We start from the raw sequence: 18045 nt of genomic DNA on the forward strand, positions 1-18045 counted from the left end.
GATATTAGAGTTTGTAGATAAGTCTCTAAGAGCTTTGCACACCTAGATTGTACAATATTTGGCCATTATTCTTTGTAAAATTTTTCAAGCTCTGTCAAGTTGGTTGTTGATCATTGCTAGAAAGCCGTTTTCAAGTCTTGCCATAGATTTTCAAGCCAATTTAAGTCAAAACTGTAACTAGGTCACTCAGGAACATTCAACGTCATCTTGGTAAGCAACTCCAGTGTAGATTTGGCCTTGTGTTTTAGGTTATTGTCCTGTTGAAAGGTGAATTTGTCTCCCTGTGTCTGTTGGAAAGCAGACTGAACCAGTTTTTCCTCTAGGATTTTTCCTGTGCTTAGCTGTACTCCGTTTCTTTTTATCATAAAAAAAACTCCTGAGTCCTTGCCGATGACAAACATACCCATAACATGATGCAGCCAAAACCATGCCTGAAAATATGAAGACTAGTATTCAGTGATGTGTTGTGTTGGATTTACCCCAAACATAACACTTTGTACTCAGGACAAAAAGTTAAAATCAGCAATGGCCTCATGGTGAAATCCTTGAGAAGTTTTCTTCCTCTCGTGCAACTGAGTTAGGAAGGACGCCTGAATCTCTGTAGTGACTGGGTGTATTGATACACCATCCAAAACCTAATGAATAACTTCACCATGCTCAAAGGGATATTTTTTTTTATCCCTCTACCAATCGGTGGCCTTCTTTGAGAGACACTGAAAAACCTCCATGGTCTTTGTGGTTGAGTCTGTGCTTGAAATTCACTACTCGATTGGGGGACCTTACAGATCATTTTATGTGTGGGGTACAGAGATGAGGTAGTCATTAAAAAAATGTTAACCACTATTATTGAACACTGAATGAGTCCATGCAACTTATGTGATTTGTTAAGCACATTTTTACTTATTTAGGCTTGCCATAACAAAGGGGTTGAATACTTACTGACTCAAGACATTTCAGCTTTTCATTTTTTAATAATTAAAAAAGTGTTCTACAAACAAAATTCCACTTTTACATTATGGAGTACTGTGGGTAAATCGGTGACACAAAATCTCAATTTAATCCATTTTAAATTCAGACTGTAGCACAAAATGTGGAAAAAGTCAAGGGATGTGAATATTTCCTGAAGGCACTGTATGTACATACATCAAGACAGAGAGAGACCCTGGGAGAGAGAGTAAGAGACCCTGGGCTCTCTCCATTCCTGAGGGAAAACTTTGAATGGTTGATAAGATAGACATCCAGGCCACATAACCTTGGTCTGACCTGTCATCTTTGACTATCCTCATACTTAAAATGAGAGAAAAGCCAAAGGTTTGCACTGTGTGCACATATCTCATCTCATACTACATGGAACTAATAAAGATGTATTTGTTATTTACTCATTGGGTGTCGGTGTGGTCTGTGGGTCTATTCATGTGCTATCGGTGGGGACCTAACACTCAGCCGAAGCCTTGCAAACACACATTCTTGAATGGCACCACAGAATGACATATATAATCACTTTTGGATTCATTCCTGACCAAGATGGCTTCCATAATGAACACATTCTGGAATTATGAGGGTCTATGACATCAGCCTCTCTAGTGAATTATAGGATCTCTATGTATGCTGCACACAGATTTGAACTGGAGTGTATAGTAAAAAAATACTGTTTCAACCCTGATGATAACCCCTGGCGATTAAGTGCCCCAAAACAGGGTCATAATTGTGGTGTAATAGGGGCTCTGTCTGGCCTAGGGAATGATTTTTGAACTGAGCAGTTCCCATGCTTTGAAGTCCATCTGGGAACATAGCTGGAGGGAACAGATGCAGGCGGGCAGGAAACGGGAGTTCGCTCGCATCTCGGCTACCATCACAGCGGGACAACATTCCTTATGGAGAGGAATAGGGATAAGGGGTTGGGGTGGGGGACGAGGTGGGAATTTGTCCTAGTTCCTTCCTGTGTGACAGAGAGAGAGAGAGAGAGAGTGAGAGAGTTCCAGCCCCCAAGCCACAGAGAGAGGAATTGATGGGACTTGTGGTCATCTGTAGTCCATTTGGTGTCCTTGCAAAGCTCTGGATTCAGTTAGGGGTTTGGAGTGGAGGGGGAGCGTGAAGAAGGGAGAGAGGGAGGGGTGTGTGTGTCTTTGGTGAGAGGGGAAGGTTAAAGGAAAACTCCACCCAAACTCTCTTTTGGTATTTGTTTCATTAATCCATTGTTGATATAGTCCCAAAATGTTTTGCATGGCAGCAGTCAAGTTTTCAAGCTATGTAACTTTGAAAATACAGAAATCTGGCCCATATGATGCATTTTGCTACATATGATGAAAAACGCAGAATCATATGATGCAAAATGTATCAACAATGAACGAATGAAACAAATCCGGGGATTTTTTTTTTTTTTATGACAGGAGGTGACTGTGTATTGGGAAAATACAATGTGTGTGTGTGGGGGGGGGCATAAGTGCTGCCCTCAGGCATCATCCCCTGCTCTGGTCTGGGTAGAAGTTGCCTCTAAGCACAGATCTAGGATCAGATAATCCTCCCCGAATATCTTACCTTTTGTGGAACCCAGGAAGAGTAGCTGCTGTTTTCACAGCGGCTAATGGGGATCCTAATAAATACCAAAATACCTGAAACATTACAGGGGGAAATGCAGGGAAGCTGACTCTAGATCAGTGTCTGAGGCAACTTCATCCAACTCCACCGTGGAAAGGGATGAAAAAGGTACTAACTACTTAATATTCATTATATTACACATTCCTGACCATGTGACCTGACAGGATAAACACATCCGGACAAAACTCCTGGCCCTTAAACACAAATTAATTACAACATAAGCACGTAAACACAAAGATGACAGCCCATTGGACAATTGATGTCAAAACATGACTTTATTATCTAGGATGAAATGTCCTATCAAGTACAAAAAAGGATCTCATAAGAGTTGACACAATCTGTTAAAAACATATAGTATTTTCCCCCAGTTATGTTTCCTCTTACATTTACTAAAAAAATGAAATATTTTCAGCGATATGAATAAATAACAGATATTGTGATGAAGTTATTAAGAGATGTGTAGAACTGGTTGGTTCTTTAAATTTAAAAAAAAAAAAACTCTTCAAAAGGAGTTAACATTCCCCGCCCGTTTTAAATCAATATGCACACAATATGCAGCACTTTTAATATAAAGGGCAATTTTAACTAAATGCAGAGTCCACTATGACAAAAGATAGAGAATATCTATTGAATCTACAGGTAGGCTTAGTTGCTGGTTAAAATGGTCCAAAATAAAAGTACTAATGCTATAAAAATCTCTAAAATCTCTGTTTATTGACAGCCATATTATACAACATGAAATACAAATGGTGAACGATGCATGTAAGAATAGAAACTGGAGTGCATGGTTTGAAATGCAAACAGGTCAGTGAATAGGACTGACAAACAGGCTTCGGTCACCTCATCTCTCAACTCAGTCCACCTCCGAAAAAGTTGTTGGCACTTCAAACCAGGGTTTCGGTTATTTCCATTTCAATTCAGGAAGTAAACTGAAATTCCAATGAAAATGGGAATTTCAGTTCACTTCCAAAATTGAAATTTACCCCAACCCCTCTTCAAACCTAAGCCCCCCCCCCCCCCCCACTCTTAAGTCGATCTTTAAGATGTTAACTAAGAGCACCAATGACAACTCCAAAAATGTTCTCCCCCCAACAAACAGTACTGCCTCGACACAGTTATTACAGAAGAGTTCCAAATATGATCAAAATGGCCAAGAGTTCCTAAAGAAATCTTCATACAAACCCCAACTTAGTATGAAGATTCTCCAACGAAGGTTGACTTCCTGATTTACTGTTCTAGACCACAACATGTTTACTTGATGCAGTGGAAAACTATAAAGCATTTGACTTAATCCTTTATAGGGGGCCTATGAGTTGAGAGATGCATATGATCCAACCTTCTTGACAAAATATTGGGGGAGAGAGGGGGGGGGGGATTGCGGTGTGGATGGTCAGTACACTTAAGTTAAATATGCCCTTTAACGGTTTTCACATTCTCCAAGTCCATCCTCGGTTATTTTCCTGTGGAAGGATTTGGAGAGCTTTTCTTGTTTTCATCGGTTGAATGTCTTCAATTAAACATTTTCGAGAAGCCTCTACATGGCGAGAAATAGAGCTTGTTTTCTCAATGTCGGCTGTTGTTTCATATACACCAATATTCCCGCCTTAGGTGGTAACATAAAGAAAAACAGAGGTTCAACATCTGAAAAAACAAGGTTTTACAAACAGGATACCATTTCCACATTGAGACATTACATAGAAATGGTAACTTGGACTCTCTATGGCCTGTTTGGAGGACAGGGCACATACATCTTCAAGGTGGCACCATGTGGGTTCACAATGATCTAGGATCAGCTCGTTCCAAACACAAGCAGCCAGACAGGTGTGTGTGTGCTATTTAGACCCATTTTGGATGAGGAAGCAGAGACAGCTGGAAAATGTCAGTGGTTGTCATCCCAAATGGCACCCTATTCCTTTTACAGAGCACAACTTTTAAACCAAGACCCATATGGCTCTGGTCAAAAGTAGTGCACTATATAGGGAATAGTGTGACATTTGGAACATACACAGTCTGAAATGGGAGTTGACCCCAGGGAAGGAAGAATAACTGATACAAAAGAGATGTGAGATTAGTTAAGGAATTAACAACTTGAAAAGAGTCTACTGCTGCCGTGTTTTGTACTACCCTTGAACAGCCCATTAGCTTGAGTTCAGGGGGGTTTTCTCCCGCCATCCCTCCATTTCATACACCAGATCGGAAGTGGTTTGAAGGGAAGGAACCAGGCTGTGAACTGAAAGTCTGAGCCTCCCTCCCCCTGTTTGTTGGGGATGTGGTATCACCCATCATGAACACTAAGGGTTTGGATAATGGAGCCTTCCACTGCCAGTCTCTTCTCTTTCCACGGCCATAGAGGTGGTTGAGGAGCGGCGAGGGCTCATCCGGTTTGGTACCAAGGCCGTTCGGCCTGAAGCACGCGTCGGCTACGATCTTCCAGGAGCGTGTGCTGGTTTTAAACAGGGGGTGTGACTCCCACTCCGAAGTCCGACAGGTGTGGTGTGTGGGGACAGGTAAGTAGTAGCCTGGCTTCCCCATTGGAGTATGAGTGTTCAGGGGGAACCACATTGGCAGCCATTTTGACAGTAATCTTTAGAAGGAGTGCAGTCTGTGTATTCTAAGAGGCTGTAGACTGCAGTTTGTTGTTATGAGACCTACAGAACGCAGAGAGAAGGGGAAACAGTTCATGTGATCGCTTGACGTGTTTTTTTTAAATTAAAAGCTTGACAAAAATCACAAAATATGCATGAGGGAATACAAAAACTCTTATTGGATGCCAGTGGGGTCAGACGTTTGAGCAGAGAGAGCAGCCATGTTGGTGTAACATTAGTTTAATGTTCTAGAAGGCTTGTATATACAGTGAGAACATACCATGTAAAACGTGGGACAGTCGAGTTCATCAGGAAGTAACTGCAAAGCTACACAAAAAACTATGACCTATATATCTTAGCATTATTTTTCTTTTGAACATATAATACTCCTTCACAAAAGGATATAATATGCACATAAAACAATAACATTATACATTAATAAATCAGATAAAAGACTAACTGGTAAATGTTGTTCATCTTTTTAAAATGGCCAGTTAAGAGGAGGTACAATCTTTGCACTTCATCAATACAATAAAGGTACTCCGTTAAATGAAATGATATGTAATCTGCACATGTGGGACTGACTTGAATGCAACGTTACATGTGTGAGAAATACGTTTCAACATTTGAGCAAAATCTAATCACAACGATGAGGTTGTCACCTAACCGTTTCGATACTTGATATTGTGCCTCACAAGTCACCAGATTGAGATATGAACAGAAATGAACTCAACTTCCATCGAATATCTATTGTCTGTGAAATGAATGTAAAAACGTAACAGATGTTTCCCTTGATTGCTGTTTGTGACCAACATGGCTGCCATTGTCAAATGGAGAAATGTTTTTAAAGCGTCTTTCCTTCTAAAAATACAAAACAACACACCTACGGTGTGGTTTATACTGCAAATATACTTTCTTACAAAAAGTTTGACGCTGTTTAAAAGCAATAAAAACAGCAAGGTCCAGGATAGCCTAATGTTTTTTTTTAGTGACCCCGGCACCCAGCTCAGATTCCAACTACAAGGCCAGACTTATGACATCACAATCTGTAAGAGAGGGAGAGAGAATGGATGACATAAACACATGCAGGTGGAAGCACATGACCATAAGCACACAAACACACAATGCAGGGGAGGAGGAATAGATGCAAAACTACGTGCTAAAGACAGGAGATGGGATGCTAAGGACATGGAGCATGGATTGGACATTGCTTCTACACAGCTCTAAAGTGAATGCCAATAGAAAGCTGACGCCACACGCATACACAAACAGGCTCCACACAACAGACCACAGACAGATCTGTGTGGAAGGGCTGGCGTCTGGTGGTTCGGTGGCGGCTAAGGCCCTTCAGGTTGGACCCCAACGGCAGATGTGACAGAGACTAAAGCACTACAAAACGCAAAAAAACCCTCAAAACACCAAACTTCACAGAATCATCCTAAAGTTGGGGTGGGCGAGAGAGGGAGGGATAAGAGGGAGGGATAGCACAAAGAAGAGGCGAGGACGGAGGAGCACGGGAGGATCCGACGAAGACGGGGGGGACGGGGGGGGGTTAAATTAGGCGAAAAAGGGTGGGATGAGCTCAGAGTTTAAAATGTCAGAGTTGACTGACGAGGCCAAGGGAGAGTTCAGAGGTCTTACCTGCTGGCTTTGAACCCTTTTAGCTTCTGGACGAAGAAGTTCTCGAGGACCTCGGCGCACTGGTAGAACGGCGAGTCGCTCGGGTTGTAGTATCGGCAGTTGTCGAAGACTTTGGTCATGTCCGCCACGAACTCCGTCAGCCTGATGTAGTGGCGCTTCTGCAACCGCTCCTCCATCGTAGAAAGGTCTAGAAAGAAGGGAAGAAGACAAGAACAGAACATGAATCACCTCCGGAATCATCAAGTTGACTCTTCCCCAGAGTCGCTTCAAAAGGAATTGCAGTTTATGTGGTGTAAATGTTTGATAGATAATCAAGTATGCGTCTAAAAGCGCAATACATCACTTGTACGTCAACTTGACCGTCAGAAATACTAGCTCAACGCTAGTTTCGACCCTGGATCTCTGGCTCGTGCCCTTTCAAAGTGAATTACACTGGATGTGACCGAGCGGCCGACCCGTCGATTCTGGCAACATGATGTCACTGTTATGAAATTTGCCTTTGAAAGAAGTTGAAAGTTAACACTCAATTATCACGATAGTTAGCTAGGTAAGCTAGCAACAAGCCTGGTCCTTCATAATTCCCCACAGGGCAGCAGTGGGTTTCTCCCATGTCGTGCCCCGGGGCTCCATTTTAAATAAACATATCCGATTCTTAACCTTCCCTCACCCCCCCCACCCAGTCAGCAGGCCGACCCCTTGCCCATATCAAAGAGGGCCTTCTTCTCAGTCATCAGACTTCATCTACAAACCCCAAACTTATGCCGACCGGACAGCCGTGGCCAGACTTGGCTTTTTCTTCTGCAGGGTGAAAAGGTTTCTTTTTTGCGGGCGGCGGACTAGAGTTTCCAGGCCCAGGTCAAATGCACTGTAGTGTAGAAGGCGGCTACTGTAGTGTCCAAGTGCAGAAGTCTCTGGGGTTTTTCCGGCAGCTTATTAACGGTTTGTTTGTGTGGAAGTTCAAAAAGGCCCTGTTGACGCAAGTCCGCCTTTTACATGGGCAGTTTGATCCGAGTTGGAGGCCTTTCCTCTCGAGCAGGGCGACGTGTTGCGTTTGTGTGTGTAACAACTTAGGAGTCCCTTGTGATGGCTATTCCATTTATGACAACAGCACCTCTTTTTACAATGTTGAATCAATGCAAATAGGCAGAACTCTCCCCCCACTCACCCATTGGTTCCTTAATGACTCCGTAGTAGTCTGGGGCGTCATTCGGGTCCACCGGCTCCAGGAACGGCCACGCCATTTTGTGAGCCTGAGAGAGGTAGGGAGAAAGAGAGAGGAGACACTTGAGAGACGTAGAGCAAAAAAAGAAGAGAGAAGGAAAACAAACATGAGGTTGAAAATGGCATTGGAAGCAGCTGGTTCAACACAGATGTGCTCCGGCTACGTCCATGCCATGCGGACAGAGAGGAGGAGGGGAAGAAGAGAGGGAAAAAAAAGGAGGAGAGAAGGAAGAGGAGGGTGGAAAAACCCCTGTAGCCAGGGCAGTTGTCCAAGTGCCGCCCAGGGGACCAGCGTACAGATCAGATAAGAGATGAGAACAGAGGAGGGCTTTGTTTCGTACCGTCCCGACGCGAGGTAGAGGGGGAACGAGGGCGAAGGGAGGAGCATAGGAAGGGGTGACATACCTGTAAGGAGCGCAGGATTCTCCTTAACCCCTCGTTATCCTTGTCGGTGAGCGGCGTGAGCACGGTCATGGCGTCCTCTGTGGACTGGCACTGCGGACACACATACTGGTCGATGTGGTTGGCCTCGCTCTGCAGGATGCCCACGCAACGGCCGTGGTACCAGTTCTGGCAGCGGTCGCAGCCGATGTAGAACCTGAGCAGGGGCGAGGAGGAGGGCGGCAGGGGTGGGTCACGTTCATTGTGCTTGATGAACACGACCATGGTTTCTGTTCCAAGTCCCATTGAAGAAATAGACTCTGGCGTGTCTGAATACCCATAGTTGCATTCTAAATAGTAGGCATTTTGGGTATGTGAAACTAATACATTTTACAGTAAGGAACATTTCAGAAAATGTGTATGCTTTAAAAGCCAGGGTGATATAGACATACTAATTTCTGGTTTTCATCGAGTAGAATTCGCTGCACACTATTGAGTGAGAGAATAGTCTTTGGAGTCCCATGTGTGTAGGGGAATAGGGGATGTGCTCTACCAAAATTAACGAATGGCGGGAATCAACGCAATTGCGCATTAGATGACACATTCTCAGTATGGATGAGCCTAGTACGCTGATACGTGTTGCTTGGAGGGTTGTTTTTAGTAAACAGAACGTCTAAATAGCATGTAGTACGATTAGTACACGGTGTGTAGTTTTAGTAAGTAGTAGGCAAGACAGATTTCAGATGGGGCCAATGTCTTTACATAAGGAATTCAAGCTCTGTTACATAGAACAACCTTCAACCCTAGACGTCAAAGGAAATATGAAACGATACAAAGTATAACTGAAACGATACATCAAAAGGTCAACAGATATCACCATCTAATAGGTAATATTGTACGTTTTTGCCACTGAGAACCCATACACCACACACACTCCTATGCACTTACTGTGCTTCGTCGTAGGGCGTTCGGCAGATGCAGTAGAGCTCCTCGGTCTTTCCCTCCTGGGCCCGCTTGCACTCGCTGCAGATGTAGTCGTCCATCTTCTTGGCCTCCTTCTCGGTGACGCCCACACACTCGCCGTGGTACCAGCTGGTGCACAGGTCACAGCCAATGTAGAACCTGGGAGAACACAGGACGTGAACGAATGCCAAATCACTATGGGGTCAAATGAGGTCATGGTTTCAGGTACGTTTGTTAGGAATGTATTGAATGCCATTTGTGTGTTGCCATAGTGTTTCAACTTCCTGGTTGAGGGCATTTCAGGAAGTTAAATAATGGAGAGTCACCAGTTAAAGTCCAAACACACCGCAATAATTTCAGGTGAAATTGATCTTCACTTCTGTTAATGTTTGAGCTTCCTCAGAAATGGTTAATGGTATACATTTTGACTGTCTCTTCAGAGAGGCATTGGAGGTAGCTTACTATACATTTAACGTGTTTGAATTATATCGACGCTCCTCAGAACGGCTTTAGATAAGGGTCCCGTTTGCGGTACATAAAACGTTGTGTACGGCCCAAATGGCACCATATTCCCAAGCGCACTACTTTTGACTAGAGCCCAATGGACACCCTAATTGGTGTATAGTGTAGTGCTTTTGACCAGGGCCCTGCATAGGGAATAGGGTACCATGTAGATCACAGCCTGTCTCTTACTTGGACTCGTCGTAGGGCGTTCTGCAGACACAGTAGAGCTTGGTCTCCTTCTTGCTGTCTGAGGTAGCGATCATCTTCTTCTTCTTGGCGTTGGCCGTCGACGCCGCGTCCCTCTCCTCCTCCCGCTTCCGCTTGTGGGCGAAGGCCGCCGGGTTGAGTTGGGAGGTGTGTGTCAGGGCGTGCTGGGCGTGATGCGTGTGTGCGGCGGTGGCTGCCGCCTGGTGGGCGACGGCCTGGGCCCTTTCCTTGTCCCGTCGCAGCTTGGTGAGGTCCCTCCTCAGCTCATCCTGTGGAAGGAGATAAGGGTAGAGAGTGAGATCAAAAGTGTGTGTGTGTGTGTGTGTGTGTTGGACATCTGTGTGCAGCTCTGCTACCATGTGTCCATCATGAGTACAGTATGTTCATGGGAGAATGCAGGGGTGTGTGTGTGTGTGTGTGTGTGTGTGTGTGTGTGTGTGTGTGTGTGTGTGTGTGTGTGTGACCTGCGTCTCCAGCTGCAGCTCCTTGTCCAGCAGGGCTCTCTTCTTGAGGATCTCGGCCTTGAGCGTCTCCTTGTGCCGGCAGAGCAGCGACGACAGCTTGGTGGCGTTGGCCTTGGTCCTCTTCTGCTCGCCTGCTTCCTCCTTCTTCCTCTTCTTGACCGCCTGCTTCTCGTCCTTGTCGATCTTGTCCAGGATGAACTTCATCACCTGGTTGCACACAATCATCCTGGGTGGAAGGGGATAGAGACATGTTATATGCCTTATAAGACATTATAAAGGCTCATACATGCTTATAGCCATTTATAAAGACACACAATCCTCCTGAGGGGAGCGGTGGATGGGATTTTAAAACATTTTGTATTTAGGTGACAATGTATCGTCTTCATTTCAGTGTTCCCATCAATGTAACAAGAGAGTTAGCTATGAAGCTCGTTTTCATCCATAGTCCAGTGAAGGAATTTTAAGGACATTTGAAGTGAATACATTTTTGGGGGGGTAATTCAAATGATGAAATCTAAATGGACTTGAAGGAAATGTAAAGTATAATGTTCCCATACATCATAAACCTTTCCATCACCCGTTACCTCACACTACGAGACAAAACACTCTAAGCCAATCGGTAGCCATGTCACGAGGTCACATGTGACAGATGTCAAGAGTGTTTTTGTTCCCTGTGTTTATTTAGAGGTGGGGCCGGAGAGCGATGGAAAGAGAGACTAGCAATAGGAAGCCACTGCTCTCTCTCGCGCACGCACACACACACACACACACACACACACACACACACACACACACACACACACACACACACACAAAAGCTGTGGAGGTCAAGGTCAACCATGGTTCCCAGACTGTGTACACTGACGTGACTGACCACAAAAGAGAGAGATGGAGGGAGACAAGACCCAAAAAATTGGCCTGAATCCCAAATGAGCCCTGGTCAAAAGTGGTGCACTACATAGGGAACAGGGTACCATTTGGGATAGAACCACAGTGCCCTGGCTTGCCCTGCTCCAGGACTGTAGGTCTGGTTTAAACCCAGTGAGGAGGACACAACACATGGTCTGTCTGTGGTAACCTTTCCCATGACCCAGACACGTTAAATATAACCCCTGGCTTTCTCCACAGGGAGGGAGAGGATGACACCTCCCACACACACACACACACACACACACACACACACGGCGGGTCAACACAAGGTCTGATTGTCATGACAACAGCATTAGCTAGCTCCTAGTCCCTCACCTCTGGTTCTCCTCTCTCTCGGCGGGGGACATGGGCTTCTTCTGTTTGAGGTGCTCGATCACCGCGTTCTGCTTCATCACCACCTGTCACAGAGGAGACAGAGGGGTCAGAGGTCAACTCAGGCCTCACACGGTTGCGTCCCAAACGGCGCCCGATTCCCTATGTAGTGCATTACTTTGGACCAGGTTCCATAGGGCTCTGGTCAAATGTAGTGCACTATATAGGGAATAGGGTGCCACTCCAACTCAGGCCTCACACAATGAAAGAACAGAGAAATGTCAAAGACGTCAAATACACAGGAAGCAGGTGTTTGTTACACCGCAGGCAAAATACATGCGTTGTAGAACGCAAGACGCATAAACACACAATAAAGGACCCTTATGTATAGGTTACGTCCCAAATGGCATCCTATCCCCTATATTGGGCACTACTTTTGACACAGGCCCATAGGGCTCTGGTCAAAAGTAGTGCACTATATAGGGAAAAGGGTGCCATTTCAGAGGAACCCATAGTGTGTATGCACTAGACTAGGGGTGCACGCAAGCCACAAACGTGCTCACACACACACACACACACACACACACACACACACACACACACACACACACACACACACACACACACACACACACACACACACACACACACACACACACACACACACACACACACACACACACACACACACACACACACACACAATCTAAAACAGACAAAGACAGTGGCGGTGGACAGCTTGGAAAATAAACCACAGTCGTGGGAGCAGGCTGTTTGAGAGGACTGTTTATGTGCTGATGTCAGAGAGAGACGGGGCCTACTATACTGTTACACCACCTGTGTCTGGCTGGCTGCCTGAACACACACACACAACACAGACATGCGAGCAAACCCACGTAAGTACACGTTTCTGATATTGACCACTGCGCCCTCACCTGTTTCTGGATGATGTCGCTCTGGCTGGCCGCCGCCAGCGCCTGCTCCCGCTTGGCCTCGGCCGCCAGCCTCTTCTTCTGCTGCTGCTGCTCCCTCAGCTGCTGGATCCTCTGGAGCTGCTCCTGCACGCTGGCCGTCTGGATGGCCACCACGTTCTGGATCGGACCTCCAGGCTGGGCTCCACCGACCCCGGGTTGCTGGATCTGGATGGGAAGCTGGAGCTTCATCTGCTGGGGGAGCGAGCCTCCGGAGGTCCCCTGTTGGGCCTGGAGCTGAGCCAGGACCTGGACCTGTTGCTGGAGGCCCGGGACAGTGATGAGCTGGTGGGGGGAGCCCTGGAGCTGGAGGGTCTGCTGCGGCCGGCCCGTGGGGGTGCCGGGGGGGTGTTTGAGGGACTTGACCTGGAGGGGGGTGGGGGATTGGATGGGCATGTGGGCCTGGGTCTGGGAGGGGAGTTGGCCCTGGGGGGTGGCGGATGGGGGGGTGCTGGTGGCCAGGGCGGCGCCAGCCTGGATGGGAGCTGCAGCCTGCTGGGCGGGCTGGGCAGGGGTCTTGGTGGTCTGGCCCGGGGCGGTGGGGGCTGAAGGGAGGAGAGGAGAGAAAGGGGATGGGCAGACCTTTAGAAGACACACAGGCTATGAATATTTTATACAGGTGAATATTTGAATGGTAAAACAATAATCTGCGAGTGTATATGTGGCTGCTGATAGGCTACATAACATTTGGGTACTGGGTCCTGTTCAGTGGGCACAAAACAGGATAAAACACTTTTGACATACTACCGTACCCTCTCACTGTCTGTTAGAAAACATTTCCCCCTTTTGTGTCTACTGAACGCAGCCCTGCAGTGGATGATGGAGACTGTGTGTCCGTATCCGTGTCAATAATACACACTATTATTCGCTCTTTTGACTACCTGTGGAGGTTGGGGTAGCGGCAGGGGCCATGGGGGTGAAGAGGAAGCGTTGGACATGGCCGTTGGGCATGGCCGCCTGCATGAGCTGTTGACCGGGCCCGGGGATGACCGTGACCCCCTGGGGGATGACCTGCAGCTGGCCCGTGGCCTGGCCTTGGCCCTGGATCATCACCGTCAGGCCCTGGGCCCCGCCGCCTGGCCGCTCTACTGCCTGGCTCTGCTGCTTCTGATGGGGGGAGAAACAGGGAGATGAGGGAGGGGTGATGCTTTCGGAGGTCATTTACAGGTGCAACGGCAGCCTGGTCCCAGATCGGTTTGTCATGCAATATATAGCAACGACCATAGGAGTTGGCTAGACAAACTGATCTACGATCAGGCAAGGGTGCACTACTCTTTAAAAAAAACCAAACAGACCATGTCGAAACTAGCACATATAGATATACTAACAAGGACATGAAAATGAGTTATTCTGATCTTTCCTGTTGAATAGGACTAAAATGAAAACATACTCGTTTTGAAAAGTGCAGAATTACAATACACTAGGTGGGCCGAGCAGAAACCTATTGTCCCACTGTTGCCTGACATCAGTTGAAGGGTTATTATGGGGTAGCTGATGTTACCTGGGTGAGCTGGGTGAGTTGAGCCAGGGTGAGTTTGACCTGGCCCTGGCCCTGCTGTACCCGCTGCTGTGGTGTCTGGGCCGTGATGGGCTGGCCCGGGGTTTTGGGGGCACTGCCCACCCTCTGTCCGGCCACGGTGGTGACGGGGCTGGCACCTGAGATGGCCGTGGACACGGCCTGCCCCCGGATGATCTGGGTCACCACCTGCTGGCCCGCCTGACCTGGAGGAGGAAAACACACACACACACACACACGTAAGTGGCACACACACACACACACACACACACACACACACACACACACACAAGTCCAGACACACAAACAGACCGAAAGGCAGACAGACAGAGTCAGAACATGCATGAACACAAGTTCGTGAAAGAGACTATTCTAACTGGCCTATCATGCTAAAATGGAGTAGGTAAATACAAACAGCCTACCTTGCTGCACCACGAGGGGGGTTCGGAGGATGGTTTTACCCATGGCGCCTGTCTGATGGATGGGGGTGCGGAGCACGGTCATCCCCGGACGGATCTGGCCTCCAGCGGTGAGCACCTAGAAACACAGCCAAGGTCAGAAACACTGGGACTTCCCCTTATACCACAGGGACGACACGGACACCAGTGAAGGGTTGCTGTTAATAGTTCACGGGGAATTCTTTCAATAACGTGTCGATCACGTGTTACCGCTACTGACCGGTTTTAGAGGGCTGTGGGGAGAAGGAGTGACAAGGGGGCAGGGTGGATGTTGGTAAGGAAGGGGGAATTTGAAGATCTAGGCGGGGTTACCGTAAAGCACTCTGTGACAACTGATGGTGGAAATAGGGCTTTATAAATAGATGTGATTGACTGACCGACAGGGAAAGATGGTCTATGGGGTGTTACCTGCTGTGGTGAGCCTGGCATGCCCGGCCTGATGTTTATGGTTGTGGTGCGAGGCTGGAACGAGGCAAAGGTCTGGGCGCCGCCAGCTTGGCTTGAGGGAATGATGCCGAGCACCTGCTTCTGAATCATACCTGAGGAGAGGAGAGGACCTATTATTACTGTGAACCCACACATACAGGATTGGTATTTATCTAATACTTGTTAAAAAAGGACCTGTAAGTAAACATTTCACTGTTAGTCTACACCCGTTGTTTACAAAGCATGTGACAAATAAAATGTGATTTGATTTATTTCACCATAACATGAGCATTATGGACAAAATCAATACTCAGAATATTACATTTTCAGAATACACTTGTGTGTTATTCTGACTTTTGATGATCAAACGCTTCACATTTAAAAGACAGAAATGAATCCACACCAAAATTCACCAACATCTGTTAAAAACGAGAATCCTACTCCAGCTTTTCACTTTTGTCTTTTGGAAATGAAGAAAACTGAAACGTCTCCTCAAGGCTATACCGGTTTCACTTTATCAGGTATAGAAACAAACTATCCATTCTGCACATTTCATGATGTATCAAAACGTCACTCAATAAATGACTTGTGGATTTTGTTCCTTTCAAGTCGCAACCCTCTCTGATCTTGACCACAGTAAATATTAACCCAGCAAGTAAACAACATCAAAACTATCTTCAAACGGGGTATGTTGGTTTGAATCCATCACGTACGACCCGCTCATAAACCATGTATGGATTTTCCTTGAATTCATACGTTTTTATTTTCCTCCGACAAAGCAAGTGTTTCATATTCATTACTTTGGCCGCGCTTCAGTATTTACGAACTCACGTGGACACAGGACGGCAATCGAAAGGAAAATGCGTTTCCTCAAAAGATCTGATTTTTTTTTTCTTCTTCTCATTCTCTTCACCATCTCCTCTCTCTGTGTTTTTTTGTTGCCTTTTTTTCTGACCACAAAACCCATCAGGTAAAGCTATACATCAATGTTTTCCCCTCTTCAAATAGCAGAGGTTATACCAGCTACAGTAGAAGACTGGGGAGTTTCAGTTCTGGCACCGACATCAAACGCCCACTTCATAAGAGTAGCTGTTTGGAGAGTCGGTGAGCTAGCGAGCAAGCGACACAGAAAGAAAGAGGGGGGTAGAAATCCTTCCATCCTCCATCTCTCTATAGTGGGTTACCTGTCTGACGAACCAGACCTCAAGGTAAACTTGTTTTCCTGCTCCGCTTCCTTAGCACGTTCCAAAACAAACAGGCATTGAAAAAGTCACGCTGGAAAAATATACTACTGCTCTTTACTACCAGCTCTCTCTCTCTTCCTTCCTGGTCGACAGGATGAAACATGGATGTCACTAGACAGGAGCACTGTTTGTTTGCGGAGTAATTTAGCCTCTTGAAACATGGATGTGGCTTGTGTGTGTGAGAGAGCATGTGTGTCTGTATATATATATATGTATATATTTTCAAGGAGTGTAGCCATGAGCCTGACCCCCCTTTTATATAGATAACTGGAAACAGGAAAGATTTTGTGAAATATGGGAGGCAAAAACGGGTTCAGGACAAGGTCATGTTTTTGCATTGTATGAGTTTTAGTGTTTTATTTTATTTATCTAGGCAAGTCAGTTAAGAACAAATTCTTATTTACAATGACGGCCTACCGTGGAACAGTGGGTTAACTGCCTTGTTCAGGGGCAGAAGGACAGATTTTTACCTTGTCAGCTCGGGGATTCGTATTAGCCAGTAATAACGAGGAAAAAGCTAAGCCTTATTGAAGTAAGACAATGTTTCGGCGCAGATAAGTCTACAAGCATAAGTTCAGCATCTCCCCCTTTTAGCCACTAAAACTGCCACACCTACAATCACTCACACACTAACAAACCAAGTGTTAGTCCAAGTCAGTCATCGTGAAGCATTAATACTCACAGATATTCAATGGGAATTTCAATAAATTGCCACTTGGCTGAATAAACAAATGAAGTATGGTGCCTTTAAACAGTGTTGTACACGCGTCATTAACCCACTGTTAAAAGGTGAACTCAAATGGGACAGTGGTGCTAAAAATATGAACCATCGCCTCATCCGATGAGTCAATATTGACATCTAAATTAGCTAGCGTGCCACTTCAAAAGACGGTCTGGCTATGTTCTTAGACTACACAGTCTACCGTTCTGTCCCACCTAAAATAACAACGTTCTATTCGATTACCATGCCGACAGGGCACAAATAGACATGATGTGCATGTGCCACTCCAGACTGAGCCACTGAGTAACGGCTTGGCGCTTAGCGGTGCACCACAATGGGGTTGGCATCGAGTGGGCACCGCACCACTAGCCTGGTCAAGAGGACAGACCTTACCACAGGGTTGTGCCACATCAGGTGTGTGAGACAGTGCTTCCGTCAATAGCGGTAAGTTAGGTTAGTGGTTGGAGAAGACGGCGGTTGGTAGAGAAACATTTTGCTTTCAGTCATCCATCCTTGTCATCATGGAAAAAAAGGGAGGAATGAACGATGCATTTGAACAGCATTTAAAACAGCACCTCTCTCTCTCTTGTTTAATTTAACATTATTTTACCAGGTTGTCCCATTGAAGTCATAAAATCTGTTTTTCAAGTGAAACCTCTCTCTCGCTGCGTCTCAGGTGTGGGCACAGGGGAGTTACTGTACCTCCTTGAGTGGTTGGCACGTTGACAGTGACAATCTTGCTGTTGGCGGGCAGCGGTAGCTTGGCGGTGAGCACCTTGCCCCCCATGGACGTGCCCGTGATCTGGAAAGTCTGTCCGGCCGACGTGGCCACCGTGCCCGGTGAGGCTACAGGGAAATATGCAAATGAGGCTCCGCTCGAGAGTCAAACAACAACCGCTGTTA

At 46.4% G+C, this 18045-nt stretch overlaps 1 protein-coding gene across 4 annotated transcripts in view; it reads right to left on the bottom strand.

Annotated features, from left to right (window-relative positions):
• Positions 1-2854: 2854 nt before the first annotated feature.
• Positions 2855-18045, bottom strand: part of LOC106585727 (nucleosome-remodeling factor subunit BPTF) — a 50521-nt gene continuing 35330 nt past the window's right edge. For 3 of the 4 annotated variants that reach the window (XM_082964783.1, XM_082964784.1, XM_082964785.1), the window contains exons 19-32: positions 17845-17988; positions 15160-15290; positions 14716-14830; positions 14279-14499; positions 13659-13884; positions 12742-13322; positions 11810-11892; positions 10565-10790; positions 10083-10369; positions 9375-9548; positions 8451-8643; positions 7990-8074; positions 6825-7011; positions 2855-5246 (exon numbers count right to left, since the gene is read on the bottom strand). In XM_082964783.1, the coding sequence (XP_082820909.1) occupies positions 5210-5246; positions 6825-7011; positions 7990-8074; positions 8451-8643; positions 9375-9548; positions 10083-10369; positions 10565-10790; positions 11810-11892; positions 12742-13322; positions 13659-13884; positions 14279-14499; positions 14716-14830; positions 15160-15290; positions 17845-17988 (2690 nt within the window). In that variant the 3' untranslated portion in view covers positions 2855-5209. Of the gene's footprint in view, positions 6230-6824; positions 7012-7989; positions 8075-8450; positions 8644-9374; positions 9549-10082; positions 10370-10564; positions 10791-11809; positions 11893-12741; positions 13323-13658; positions 13885-14278; positions 14500-14715; positions 14831-15159; positions 15291-17844; positions 17989-18045 lie in introns of all 4 variants that reach the window. The other variant, XM_082964786.1, reaches the window with a different exon arrangement.

This window comes from Salmo salar, chromosome 02 (genome assembly GCF_965601325.2).
Source record: "Salmo salar chromosome 02, fSalSal1, whole genome shotgun sequence".
Lineage (NCBI taxonomy): Eukaryota > Metazoa > Chordata > Actinopteri > Salmoniformes > Salmonidae > Salmo > Salmo salar.